The sequence below is a fragment of the Salarias fasciatus genome, unplaced genomic scaffold (assembly GCF_902148845.1).
Source record: "Salarias fasciatus unplaced genomic scaffold, fSalaFa1.1, whole genome shotgun sequence".
Classification (NCBI taxonomy): Eukaryota; Metazoa; Chordata; class Actinopteri; order Blenniiformes; family Blenniidae; genus Salarias; species Salarias fasciatus.
Window position 1 is genome coordinate 445 of NW_021941333.1, and position 14,782 is coordinate 15,226.

General features: G+C 57.5%; 1 protein-coding gene across 2 annotated transcripts; it reads right to left on the bottom strand.

Annotated features, from left to right (window-relative positions):
• Positions 1-2,824: 2,824 nt before the first annotated feature.
• On the bottom strand, positions 2,825-10,311 carry LOC115384848 (atrial natriuretic peptide receptor 1-like). 2 transcript variants are annotated; one of them, XM_030087038.1, is made up of 7 exons: positions 10,134-10,309; positions 9,944-9,994; positions 8,543-9,264; positions 4,798-4,988; positions 4,360-4,473; positions 4,115-4,268; positions 2,825-2,928 (listed from the first exon to the last, which is right to left on the bottom strand). In XM_030087038.1, the coding sequence occupies exons 3-7, from the start codon at positions 9,240-9,242 to the stop codon at positions 2,921-2,923; spliced, it is 1,167 nt and encodes a 388-aa protein (XP_029942898.1). In that variant the 5' UTR covers positions 9,243-9,264; positions 9,944-9,994; positions 10,134-10,309; the 3' UTR covers positions 2,825-2,920. The 2 variants fall into 2 exon arrangements, with proteins under 2 accessions (XP_029942898.1, XP_029942899.1); XM_030087039.1 differs by having other exon boundaries at positions 4,115-4,217; positions 9,944-10,311.
• Positions 10,312-14,782: the final 4,471 nt, after the last annotated feature.

Below are 14,782 nucleotides of genomic sequence, written 5' to 3' on the forward strand. Positions count from 1 at the left end.
CAGCAGGTGGAGAACCAGAGATGGAGACCAGGACCTGGTCTGGACCCGGGACTCCATGTTTATCTGCTCTCTGAAAACCGGCATTTTGAACCGTTCCAGTGAGACCAGAGCTCTTTCTGAAACCAGCTCCATCGCCCCCTGCTGGGCGAGACCAGAGAACCAATCCGAGACCAGAGAACCAATCCGAGACCAGAGAACCAATCCGAGACCAGAGAACCAATCCGAGACCAGAGAACCAATCCGAGACCAGAGAACCAATCCGAGACCAGAGAACCAATCCGAGACCAGAGAACCAATCAGAGACCAGAGAACCAATCACAGACCAGAGGACCAATGTAAAGCATACAAAAAACCAGCAGTTGGCACTGCAGACATCACACTGTCCACATAGTCCGGCAGAGAGAGGGAGGAGCCAGGAGCCGGTTAGCAGGTGGGAGAGGATGTGGTGGAGAAGCTGAAGGGCTGCTGTGGCTGCTCTGGATGCTGTGGATGCTGTGGATGCTGTGGATGCTGTGGATGCTCTGGATGCTGTGGATGCTGTGGATGCTCTGGATGCTGTGGATGCTGTGGATGCTCTGGATGCTCTGGATGCTCTGGATGCTCTGGATGCTGTGGATGCTCTGGATGCTGTGGATGCTGTGGATGCTCTGAATGCTCTGGATGCTGTGGATGCTCTGGATGCTGTGGATGCTGTGGATGCTGTGGATGCTCTGGATGCTCTGGATGCTCTGGATGCTGTGGATGCTCTGGATGCTGTGGATGCTGTGGATGCTCTGGATGCTCTGGATGCTCTGGATGCTGTGGATGCTCTGGATGCTGTGGATGCTGTGGCTGCTCTGAATGCTCTGGATGCTGTGGATGCTGTGGATGCTGTGGATGCTGTGGATGCTGTGGATGCTCTGGATGCTGTGGATGCTGTGGATGCTCTGGATGCTGTGGATGCTGTGGATGCTCTGGATGCTCTGGATGCTCTGGATGCTCTGGATGCTCTGGATGCTGTGGATGCTCTGGATGCTGTGGATGCTGTGGATGCTCTGAATGCTCTGGATGCTGTGGATGCTCTGGATGCTGTGGATGCTGTGGATGCTGTGGATGCTGTGGATGCTCTGGATGCTCTGGATGCTGTGGATGCTCTGGATGCTGTGGATGCTGTGGATGCTCTGGATGCTCTGGATGCTCTGGATGCTGTGGATGCTGTGGATGCTGTGGATGCTGTGGATGCTGTGGATGCTCTGGATGCTGTGGATGCTGTGGATGCTGTGGATGCTGTGGATGCTGTGGATGCTCTGGATGCTGTGGATGCTGTGGATGCTGTGGATGCTCTCGATGCTCTGGATGCTGTGGATGCTCTGGATGCTGTGGATGCTGTGGATGCTGTGGATGCTGTGGATGCTGTGGATACTGTGGATGCTGTGGATGCTCTGGATGCTGTGGATGCTCTGAATGCTCTCGATGCTCTGGATGCTCTGGATGCTGTGGATGCTCTGAATGCTCTCGATGCTGTGGATGCGGGGAGCCGCCCGGAGGAAGCCGCTGACACAGTCACCCACCGTATCGCCTTCTGCGAGGAAACGATCGTCCCTACAGAGACTGTAAAGGTATTTTCTAACAACAAGCCCTGGAAAAAACCCTCAATGAAAAGAAAACAGCATCCAGCCCAGGAAATAGAATCAAGTCCAAATTAATCCAAAACAGACTGAGTAGAGAAATAAAAGCGGCCAAAGGGGCATATAAGGAGAGGGGAAGGAGATGGCAGGGACGCCTGGCGTCAGAACTCCAGCTGGCCTTCCCACAAACTCAGCTTCATTAAACACAGGAACGAGGGGCCCGGCCGGCATGCGGACCACCGCAATCAGTTTCACTGCAGGTTTGACCGGTGCGACTGCACACAGGACAGGAAGGAGCTGATCGCTGAGCTCGCCCCGATGACCTGCAGCACCGACGACCTGGAGCTGCAGCGGGCCGAGGTACAGCTCATCATAACCAGGACGAAACCAAACCAAGCAGCGGGACCTGACCAGACCTGTGGCAGGCTGCTGAGGTCCGCCTGTAGTCAGCTGGCTGCTGTTTTCTGCTGTCTCTTTACCCGCTCCCTCTCTGAACACACAACCCGTCTCTCTGGAAACCCTCCACTACCTGTCCAGTACCCAGAAAGAGCAACCCCACCTGCAATCATGACTTTGGGCCAGTAGCACCAACATCTCTGGGGATGAAAGGCTTCCCGAGGCTTCTTCTCTCCCAGCTCCGACACGGAGTCCGGATCCATGCTGACCCCCTTCAGTTTGCTTATGAGCACCACCGGGGTGTGGAGGACGCAGTCCTGACTGCCCACCGCCAGGAGCCCAAGTTCTCCATCGGACTGCTGTCTGGCGAGTTCTCAAGCGCCTTCGGCCCTGCGCTGCCTCCTCTGATGAGCAGTAAGCTACTCAAGACGGACGTCACCCCACATCTGGTACTCTGGACCCTTTCCTTCCTGACTGACAGACAACAGAGGGTGAGGGTTAAAGGTCACCTCAGCTCACCCGGGACCGTTTCCACCGGAGCCCCACCAGGATCTGTCCTCTCACCCGTCCTGTCCACCCTGCACACCGGCCACTGCAGAAGCACCGACCGGACACAACATCGACCAAACATTCTGCGACACTGTGATCGTGGACACACCGACACACCAGGACGCCTTCACAGAGCGGTGCAGGCGGAACTGTCTGGAGAAATGGTGGTCGACCTGCGGAAACCCCCCCATCACCCCCCTCTGCCAGTCAACAGCCAGGCGGCAGAGAGGGTGGAGTCATTCAAACACCTCGGGACAGTAATCGATCAGAGGCTCACCTTCCATCTGAACAGTGAAACCCTCCTCTCCGGTTCCATCCGGTCCATCCGGCCCGCTCCGCAGAATGCTAACACCGAGCAGTGGAGCGATTCACTCACCTGCATTCACAACCGGAGGGTTGAACTGAAAGGTACACACACAGCCTCTGATCGCACACACACACACACTGCAGCCACGACAACCTGCTGCCCTCAGGGAGAGACCAGATCACTGACACTCAGGCCTGAGCGAGCCAGGTCCAGGTTCATCCCCACATCATCCGGCTCATGAACGGCTGAGCGTAATCTGCACTCTGTCATTCTGCAGTCTGCACGTCTGGAACAGGCTCAAGAAAAACCTGTTCTGTCGAAGTTTGTATGAGTTCATGATGAGAGCTTGTTTTTATCGATACTGCTGTATTTTAATCGACTTTTTATTTATTCATTCATTCATTTTAATTAGTTGTCCTTCATCGGTACTTATTTATTTACTCACCCATTCATTCATTGACCATGATATTTTCTGTTGTGCTGGCACATCAGCTGATGGTGGATTGTGGGTATTCGTGTGCATGGGGGCTGACTGTTTTGAATGCGTGTTGTTTTGTACACGCCCTGATGCGCCGCACAAATGAAGCTCCGCACGGATAAATAAAGTTCTTTGAATTGTATTGAATTAATTTGAGACCAGAGAACCAATCAGAGAGCAGACAACCAATCAGAGAGCAGACAACCAATCAGAGAGCAGACGTTCTGTCTTGTTCTGGAGGACAGAGCAGTGAGTCAGGGGCCGGATGTGTTTCCTCTCTGGGTTGGTGGTTTGATTCCCAGGTGGGTCCGTGGTGGGTTCCCACAGCTGGTTCTCATGAGCGTCAGCATGCTGGGGTCCTGAGAGCGTGTGTCCTGCTCCGGTTCCCAGGGAGACCTGGAGCCCTCACCCAGACTCCCCATTGGCTGCCTGACCTCCGACCCGCGCTGTGGGGAGACGTGCCTGCATGGCGGCCATCTTGGATGGGGGCTCAGAGAAGATGAAATGTGTGTGTGTGTGTGTGTGTGTGTGTGTGTGTGTGTGTGTGTGTGTGTGTGTGTGTGTGTGTGTCCCTTCCGGGTCTGGTGTTTATCAGGAATCAGGAATCACTTCATGCTGAAACTTATCGTTGCTCCAGGTGCTGTGCAGCCTGGTCCCCACCCAAGATGGCCGCCAGCAGGCCGGGCGCTCCACAGCAGGTCGCTCTCCCTGCTGCTCTCTGATTGGTCCACACAGCCTGACCCCGCCTCCTCCTGGACACAGGACTACGGTTCTCACCTGGAAAGATTCGGTTCCACATCTTGTGGGTCAGTGTGTCCCCTCTGGGCCTCGGTACCGGCCCGGGGCCCGGTCTCTGCTGGCTCAGGGTCTCATTCAGGGCCTGGGAGAACATCATGAGTCCGTCGTAGAACCCTCCGGCAATCATGTTGTACTGACAAAAACACAGGGTTCAGACCACAGGGCGGTTCCATCAGAACCAGAACCAGGACCGGAACCGAGACCGGGACGGACAGGATCAGTACCACGGAGTCTGTGATGGTGAAGTTGAACATCTTCTTGGCGTTCCTCTTCAGGTCCTCGGTGAACTGCAGGTACTGCGGCGTGGGGGGCTGGTAGTACGTCAGGACCTTCACGCTCTGCGGAGAACCAGACCAGAGGGTCAGGGGGGAGCCGGGACCAGACCAGAGGGGTCAGGGGGGAGCCGGGACCAGACCAGAGGGTCAGGGGGGAACCGGGACCAGACCAGAGGGGTCAGGGGGGAGCCGGGACCAGACCAGAGGGGTCAGGGGGGAACTGGGATCAGAGGGTCAAGGGGGAACCAGAACCAGAGGGGTCAGGGGAGAACCGGGACCACGGCGGGACGGAGCTGTGGGAAAGCCGCCGTCCTAATCCGGGACGTGGTCTGGGGTTTGGCTCTGAACCTGGGAGGCGGAGCAGAGAACCCAGAACCCCGGACTCACTCTGAAGGCCAGGCGGGCTGCACGGTCCTCCGAGTCCCCCCGGAACCAGGGCCGGACGGGACCCCGGTCCTCCAGACCGTCTGCAAACAGGTTGATGAAGAAGAAGACGTAGTCCTTCAGGTCCACACCGTCCCTCCAAAACTGGACCAGGAGAGTCCGGAAGACATCCCTGGAACAGCAGGCGTAGACCACTGAAGAAGAAGAGCAGGAGCGTCAGCAAGACCCCCTCAGACCAGGTCCTCTAGACCAGGTCCCCTGAGGACCAGGTCTGGGGGGGGCTCTCAGGGGGGGCTGGTCGGTGCTGTCTTGACTATAAGTTTCTGACCATCTCGGCCAAAAGCCTCTTTCTGTCACCAGGCTGCGGCTGCGGCGCCACGGCGCGCAGTTTTCATTATAATGCAGGCGACTGGTTTGATCAAACGCCGCCTGGTCACATGATCTGGTCACATGATCTGGTCACATGATCTGGTCACATGACCAGACAGCCGCTGCGCTCGCAGCTAAGCTACTCGCCTCAAACAGATCGTCAAAAAAATGTGGGCGTCGTGGCGCCGCAGCCGCAGCCTGGTGACAGAAAGAGGCTTTTGGCCGAGTTGGTCAGAAACTTATGGTCAAGACAGACCCGACCAGCCCCCCCCGAGAACCCCCCTGCCCCCCGAGAGCCCCCCTGCCCTGCCCCCCGCCCCCTGAGAGCCCCCCTGCCCTGCCCCCCGAGAGCCCCCCTGCCCCCCGAGAGCCCCCCTGCCCTGCCCCCCGCCCCCTGAGAGCCCCCTTGCCCTGTCCCGTCCCCCACCCCCCCGAGAGCCCCCCCCGAGAGCCCCCCTGCCCTGTCCCCCGAGAGCCCCCCCGAGAGCCCCCCTGCCCTGTCCCCCGAGAGCCCCCTGAGAGCCCCCCTGCCCTGTCCCCAGCCCCCCCCGAGAGCCCCCCTGCCCTGTCCCCAGCCCCCCCCGAGAGCCCCCCTGCCCTGTCCCCAGCCCCCACCGAGAGCCCCCCTGCCCTGCCCCCCGCCCCCCGAGAGCCCCCCTGCCCTGTCCCCCGCCCCCCGAGAGTCCCCCGGCCCTGTCCCCAGCCCCCCACCGAGAGTCCCCCTGCCCTGTCCCCCCGCCCCCCGAGAGTCCCCCGGCCCTGTCCCCCGCCCCCCGAGAGTCCCCCGGCCCTGTCCCCAGCCCCCACCGAGAGCCCCCCTGCCCTGTCCCCCGCCCCCCGAGAGCCCCCCTGCCCTGTCCCCCGCCCCCCGAGAGTCCCCCGGCCCTGTCCCCAGCCCCCCCCGAGAGCCCCCCTGCCCTGTCCCCCGCCCCCCGAGAGTCCCCCGGCCCTGTCCCCCGCCCCCCGAGAGTCCCCCGGCCCTGTCCCCCGCCCCCCCGAGAGCCCCCTTGCCCTGTCCCCCGAGAGCCCCCCTGCCCCCCGAGAGCCCCCCTGCCCTGCCCCCCGCCCCCTGAGAGCCCCCTTGCCCTGTCCCGTCCCCCACCCCCCCGAGAGCCCCCCCCGAGAGCCCCCCTGCCCTGTCCCCCGAGAGCCCCCCCGAGAGCCCCCCTGCCCTGTCCCCCGAGAGCCCCCCCGAGAGCCCCCCTGCCCTGTCCCCCGAGAGCCCCCCGAGAGCCCCCCTGCCCTGTCCCCAGCCCCCCCCGAGAGCCCCCCTGCCCTGTCCCCAGCCCCCCCCGAGAGCCCCCCTGCCCTGTCCCCAGCCCCCACCGAGAGCCCCCCTGCCCTGTCCCCCGCCCCCCGAGAGCCCCCCGGCCCTGTCCCCCGCCCCCCGAGAGTCCCCCGGCCCTGTCCCCAGCCCCCACCGAGAGCCCCCCTGCCCTGTCCCCCGCCCCCCGAGAGTCCCCCGGCCCTGTCCCCCGCCCCCCGAGAGTCCCCCGGCCCTGTCCCCAGCCCCCACCGAGAGCCCCCCTGCCCTGTCCCCCCGCCCCCCGAGAGCCCCCCTGCCCTGTCCCCCCGCCCCCCGAGAGTCCCCCGGCCCTGTCCCCAGCCCCCCCCGAGAGCCCCCCTGCCCTGTCCCCCGCCCCCCGAGAGTCCCCCGGCCCTGTCCCCCGCCCCCCGAGAGTCCCCCGGCCCTGTCCCCCGCCCCCCCGAGAGCCCCCCCCGAGAGCCCCCCTGCCCTGTCCCCCACCCCCCCGAGAGCCCCCCCGAGAGCCCCCCTGCCCCGTCCCCCACCCCCCGAGAGCCCCCCCGAGAGCCCCCCTGCCCTGTCCCCCGAGAGCCCCCCGAGAGCCCCCCTGCCCTGTCCCCCGAGAGCCCCCCCGAGAGCCCCCCCCGAGAACCCCCCTGCCCTGTCCCCCGCCCCCCGAGAGTCCCCCTGCCCTGTCCCCCGCCCCCCGAGAGTCACCCGGCCCTGTCCCCAGCCCCCCGCGAGAAGCCCCCCTGCCCTGTCCCCCCCCGCCCCCCCAGAGCCCCCCTGCCCTGTCCCCCGCCCCCCGAGAGTCCCCCGGCCCTGTCCCCAGCCCCCCACCGAGAGCCCCCCTGCCCTGTCCCCCCGCCCCCCGAGAGCCCCCTGCCCTGTCCCCCGCCCCCCGAGAGTCCCCCGGCCCTGTCCCCCCGCCCCCCGAGAGTCCCCCGGCCCTGTCCCCAGCCCCCCCCGAGAGCCCCCCTGCCCTGTCCCCCCCGCCCCCCGAGAGTCCCCCGGCCCTGTCCCCCGCCCCCCGAGAGTCCCCCGGCCCTGTCCCCCGCCCCCCCGAGAGCCCCCTTGCCCTGTCCCCCGAGAGCCCCCCTGCCCCGTCCCCCACCCCCCCGAGAGCCCCCCCCGAGAACCCCCCTGCCCTGTCCCCCCGCCCCCCGAGAGTCCCCCGGCCCTGTCCCCAGCCCCCCGCGAGAGCCCCCCTGCCCTGTCCCCCGCCCCCCGAGAGTCCCCCTGCCCTGTCCCCCGCCCCCCGAGAGTCCCCCGGCCCTGTCCCCAGCCCCCCGCGAGAGCCCCCCTGCCCTGTCCCCCGCCCCCCGAGAGTCCCCCCCCTGGGTGCCGACCTGACTGTATCCCTCCAGACCAGGTCCTCCTGCTGATCATCACTGTAGGGCCAGTTTCAGTAAATCCCTCACACACACACTCAGACAACACACACACACTCACACTCACACACTCACACTCACACTCACACTCACACTCAGACAACACACACACACTCACACACACACACTCACACTCACACTCACACTCAGACAACACACACTCACACACTCGCAGCTTTTTCTACTCAGGTTTTCAAACCAAATGTGGGAAAATTCCAGAAGCTCCAGCTCATGAAGAAACAACCACTGTCCACTGTCCACTGTCCACACTGTCCACACTGTCCACACTGTCCACTGTCCACACTGTCCACTGTCCACTGTCCACTGTCCACTGTCCACACTGTCCACTGTCCACTCTGTCCACACTGTCCACACTGTCCACTGTCCACTGTCCACACTGTCCACTGTCCACTGTCCACACTGTCCACACTGTCCACTGTCCACACTGTCCACTGTCCACTGTCCACTGTCCACACTGTCCACTGTCCACACTGTCCACACTGTCCACTGTCCACTGTCCACTGTCCACTGTCCACACTGTCCACTGTCCACACTGTCCACTGTCCACTCTGTCCACACTGTCCACTGTCCACTGTCCACTGTCCACACTGTCCACTGTCCACTGTCCAGAGTCCAGACAGGACTTGTTAGGACTGGCGGATTGGAGGAGACCCCTCGCTGGAGGACAGGGGACGGTGGGGGACAGTGGGGGACAGACAGGGGGGCCAGACAGAGCGCCGACCTCGGCCGTTGTCCCGGATGTCCTGGACCAGGGCCCGGTAGTCCACGTCGTGCAGCTGGTGGTGGTAGGTGGAGACGTTCCGGTCCAGCAGGACGTTGTAGAGACCCTCGGCGGCGAAGAAGCAGGGCCCGTCGTCCCCGGTGTCCCGGGTGTAGAGGAGGACGGCGCGGTGCCGCCAGCCGAAGGCGTCCTGGACCCGCGCCGCGAACTGGCCCAGCTTCTTGTGGGTGGGGCCGGTGTTGGTGACGGTGCCGTGCTCCCAGAAGCCCCAGGCCTGGGCGCCGGCCGTCACCATGGGGACGTCCCAGTGGGCGGTGAAGCGCGCCACGTGCGAGGACGAGTAGGTGCAGCCGGGCCCGAGGAAGACCCAGGGCTCGTGGTCCATGTGCAGGTCCACCGCCGCCAGCGGCGCCATGGAGTGCGAGCAGAGCCCGTCGCGGTCCTCGGAGTTCCTGTAGACCAGCCGCAGGCTCAGGCCCGGCAGCAGCCAGGGGTCCGAGTTGATCCGGTCCAGCGCCGCCTGCAGCGCCGGGCCCACGCGAGGCCACGCCCACGCATAGCTCGTGTTCGTCTGCGGCAAGATGGCCGCCACGATGACCTCCTGGACTCCGTCTGTGGCGTTGCCGGGCAACAGGGAGGACGCTGCTGGTTGGATGAGGAGAAGAAGGAGCTGGAGGGAGGGGCGTGGCCAAGACAGCATGGCAACGAGCCTGTCAGACAAACTGCAGGGAGAAATATACACACACTTCAGTAAACTACAGGCGAAAACAACCCTGTCAGACGAAATACAGGGAAAAATAAAGACACACGTCAGGCAAACTATGGATGAAAACAAACAGCCTGTCAGACAAATGCAGGGAAAATTAAAACACATATCAGACAAACTACAGGCGAAAACAAACAGCCTGTCAGACAAATGCAGGGAAAATTAAAACACATATCAGACAAACTACAGGCGAAAACAAACAGCCTGTCAGACAAATGCAGGGAAAATTAAAACACATATCAGACAAACTACAGGCGAAAACAAACAGCCTGTCAGACAAATGCAGGGAAAATTAAAACAAATGTCAGATAAACTACAGGCGAAAACAATCAAGCCTGTCAGACCTACTGGAGGGGAAAAAAAACATCAAACAACAGGTGAAAACAAACTCCAGAAAAAACCAAAACACGGCAGAGAAACTTCCGGTGGAAACAAACAGCCTGCCAGGTGAAGCTGAGGGGAAACGACGTCCTGAGGAAGAGCAGCTCCCTGTCAGGTCACCATGACGACGGAGCCCTGATGAGGCCGTCTGGCTGTCGCGGCTGTTCTCAGGGTGACTTTCAGCAGGAAAAGTGCTCAAACAAAGTGGTGGAGGGAGCGGAGGCCGAGCTGGCTGCTGTGTTGTTGTTGTTTACCTGGGCTCAGGTGTGTTCTGCTGCCAAACCGGTTCCGGTTCGTTTTCAAGTCTTCGACACGGAGAAAAAAGAAAATAAAAAGTCAGAAAACGCTCCGGTTTCCGTTTCTTCACCGCGTCGGCTCGCTTTGAACTTAGAACCGTGTAGTCCGGTACTTGTGCTGGTCCGCGGGCCACGGCTTGGCTCCTACCTGTGGACTCCTTCAGGCTGTCCTCGTGCACGAACAAGAAAACGGCGGCGGCTCGCGCGTTTCCGCCTCACGTCCCGGTCATGTCCCGGCTTCCCGACGAGCACGCGCCCACACGCTGACGGAGCATGGGCGCGCGTGCGTGGCTTTGCTGAGGGGACGCCCACTCGCCAGGACGAGGTGCGCGTGCGGCGGTGAATTAGCGCGCGTACACCCCTCCCCGGCCCCGCCCCCTCCTCTGCACGCTGAGGGACTCGAACTGAGGGACTATGAGTGTGCGCGGCGCCGCTCCCTCACCGCGAGGCCAGCTGAGGGCAGGCTGGGCACCGTGTGGTGGTCCGGGGGGGTCGTGGGGGGTCCAGGGGGGATTCGGGGGGGTCGTGGGGCGGGGGGGGGGCGGGGGGTTGGGCTCGTCTGAAACCTTTCTGGGGCCTCTTCTTGCCCCAGCCTGTGATGTTGGTGCCCCCTGGTGGCCGCGGGCGCGCGCCACAGAGGTGGATTGTGGGTAAGGAGTTCCTCCTGGATCGACACCTTCCTTATCGCCCCAACGTGCACGCGCACACGCGATGGTCATTTCCAGGAAGGGGTGCACTGAGGAGGGAGAGTGTGTGTTTAAGTGACTTCCTGGCCCACAGGGTGTATCCTGTTAAAACACACACACACACACACACACACACACACACACACACACACACACACACAAAGCTTTCCTCCCACTCTCTCCTGTTAATGAAAACTTTAAATCCTGCTTCCAGCCGGTTCCAGCTGAGCTGCTCTACAAGAGGCGGCAGGCAAACTACTCAACTACAACAGGTACAACAGGTGAACTACTGAACTGCGACACGCGACTGCTAAACTACAACAGGTGAACTACTGAACTACGTCAGGTGAATTGCTGAACTGTGAGACGAACTACTAAACTACATCAGGTGAACGACTGAGCTACGACAGGCAATCTACTGAACTACAACAGATGAACTACAACAGATGAACTACAACAGGTGAAGTACGACAGTCAAACTACTGAACTACAACAGGTGCACTGCTGAACTGTGACAGGCAAACTACTAAACTACAACAGGTGAAGTAGAGAACTACGACAGGTGAAGTACAACAGGTGAAGTACGACAGTCAAACTACTGAACTACAACAGGTGAACTACTAAAGTACAACTGTGAACTACTCAATTACAACAGGTGAACTACTAAACTCCGACAGGTGAACTACTAAAAAACAGGCAATCTACTGAACTATGACAGGTGAACTACTGAACTAAAACAGATGAACTACGACAGGTGAAGTACGACAGTCAAACTACTGAACTACGACTGGTGAACTACTGAACTGCGTCAGGCGAACTACTGAACTACAACAGGTGAATGACTGAACTTCGACAGGTGAAGTACGACAGGTGAACCACTGAAATGCGATAGGTGAAATACTGAACTATGACAGGTGAACTACTGAAGTAAGACAGGTGAGCTACGACTGGTGAACTACTTAACTGCGTCAGGCGAACTGCTGATCTGCGACAGGAGAACGACTGAACTGCGACAGGCAAACTACAACAGGTGAAGTACTGAACTACAACAGGTGAATTACTGAACTACGACATGCGAACAACTGAACTACAACAGATGAACTACGACAGGTGAAGTATGACGTTAAACTACTGAACTACGACAGGTGAACTACTGAACTACGACATGCGAACAACTGAACTACAACAGATGAACTACGACAGGTGAAGTATGACGTTAAACTACTGAACTACGACAGGTGAACTACTGAACTACGACATGCGAACTACTGAACTACAACAGATGACCTACTGAACTACGACAGGTGAACTACTAAACTACAACAGATGACCTACGACAGGTGAAGTATGACGTTAAACTACTGAACTACGACAGGTGAACTACTGAACTACAACAGATGACCTACGACAGGTGAAGTATGACGTTAAACTACTGAACTACGACAGGTGAACTACTGAACTACAACAGATGACCTACTAAACTACAACAGATGACCTACTGAACTACAACAGATGACCTACTGAACTACGACAGGTGAACTACTGAACTACAACGGATGACCTACTGAACTACGACAGGTGAACTACAACAGATGACCTACTGAACTACGACAGGTGAACTACTGAACTACGACAGGTGAACTACTGAACTACGACAGATGACCTACTGAACTACGACAGGTGAACTACTAAACTACGACAGCTGAACTACTGAACTGCGACAGGTGAACTACTAAACTACAACAGATGACCTACTGAACTACGACAGGTGAACTACTAAACTACAACAGATGACCTACTGAACTACGACAGGTGAACTACTGAACTACAACAGGTGAACTACTAAACTACGACAGGTGAACTACTGAACTACGACAGGTGAACTACTGAACTACAACAGATGACCTACTGAACTACGACAGGTGAACTACTAAACTACAACAGATGACCTACTGAACTACGACAGGTGAACTACTGAACTACAACAGGTGAACTACTAAACTACGACAGGTGAACTACTGAACTACGACAGGTGAACTACTGAACTACGACAGGTGAACTACTAAACTACGACAGGTGAACTACTAAACTACAATAGATGACCTACTGAACTACGACAGTTGAACTACTGAACTACGACAGGTGAACTACTAAACTACAACAGATGACCTACTGAACTACGACAGGTGAACTACTGAACTACAACAGGTGAACTACTAAACTACGACAGGTGAACTACTGAACTACGACTGGTGAACTACTGAACTACGACAGGTGACCTACTGAACTACAACAGATGACCTACTGAACTACGACAGGTGAACTACTGAACTACGACAGGTGAACTACTAAACTACAACAGATGACCTACTGAACTACGACAGGTGAACTACTAAACTACGACAGGTGAACTACTGAACTACGACAGCTGAACTACTGAACTACGACAGGTGAACTACTGAACTACGACAGGTGAACTACTAAACTACGACAGGTGAACTACTAAACTACAATAGATGAACTACTGAACTACGACAGGTGAACTACTGAACTACAACAGGTGAACTACTAAACTACGACAGGTGAACTACTGAACTACGACTGGTGAACTACTGAACTACGACAGGTGACCTACTGAACTACAACAGATGACCTACTGAACTACGACAGGTGAACTACTGAACTACGACAGGTGAACTACTAAACTACAACAGATGACCTACTGAACTACGACAGGTGAACTACTAAACTACGACAGGTGAACTACTAAACTACAATAGATGAACTACTGAACTACGACAGGTGAACTACTAAACTACAACAGATGACCTACTGAACTACGACAGGTGAACTACTGAACTACAACAGGTGAACTACTAAACTACGACAGGTGAACTACTAAACTACAATAGATGAACTACTGAACTACGACAGGTGAACTACTAAACTACAACAGATGACCTACTGAACTACGACAGGTGAACTACTGAACTACAACAGGTGAACTACTAAACTACGACAGGTGAACTACTGAACTACGACGGGTGAACTACTGAACTACGACAGGTGAACTACTGAACTACAACAGATGACCTACTGAACTACGACAGGTGAACTACTAAACTACAACAGATGACCTACTAAACTACGACAGGTGAACTACTGAACTACGACGGGCGAACTACTGAACTACGACAGGCAAACTACTGAACTACGACAGGTGAACTACTAAACTACGACAGGTGAACTACTGAACTACGACAGGTGAACTACTAAACTACAACAGATGACCTATTGAACTACGACAGGTGAACTACTGAACTACAACAGATGACCTACTTAACTACGACAGGTGAACTACTGAACTACAACAGATGACCTACTGAACTACAACAGGTGAACTACTAAACTACAACAGATGACCTACTGAACTACAACAGGTGAACTACTAAACTACAACAGATGACCTACTGGCGGTAGGGCCGTAGGACCGCTGTGGTTCAGTGGGGAGAGCAGTCGTCTTGCAATCGGGAGGTTGTTAGTTCGATTCCTGTCTCCCCCTGTCTGCATGTCGAAGTGTCCTTGGGCAAGACACTGAACCCCGAACTGCCCCCAGTGGATGGACTGAGCACCTTGCATGGCAGCCACCTCCACTGGTGTGTGAATGTGTGTGAGAATGGGTGAATGTGTTAATGCAGTGCAAAGCGCTTTGGGCTCTGTCAATGCAGTGTAAAAGCGCTAAAAAAGTGTAGACCATTTACCATTTACTGAACTACGACAGGTGAACTACTGAACTACAACAGGTGAACTACTAAACTACAACAGATGACCTACTGAACTACGACAGGTGAACTACTGAACTACAACAGATGACCTACTGAACTACGACAGGTGAACTACTAAACTACAACAGATGACCTACTGAACTACGACAGGTGAACTACTGAACTACGACAGGTGAACTACTAAACTACGACAGGTGAACTACTGAACTACAACAGGTGAACTACTGAACTACAACAGGTGAACTACTAAAGTACAACAGGTGAACTACTGAACTACGACAGGTGAACTACTAAAGTACAACAGGTGAACTACTGAACTACGACAG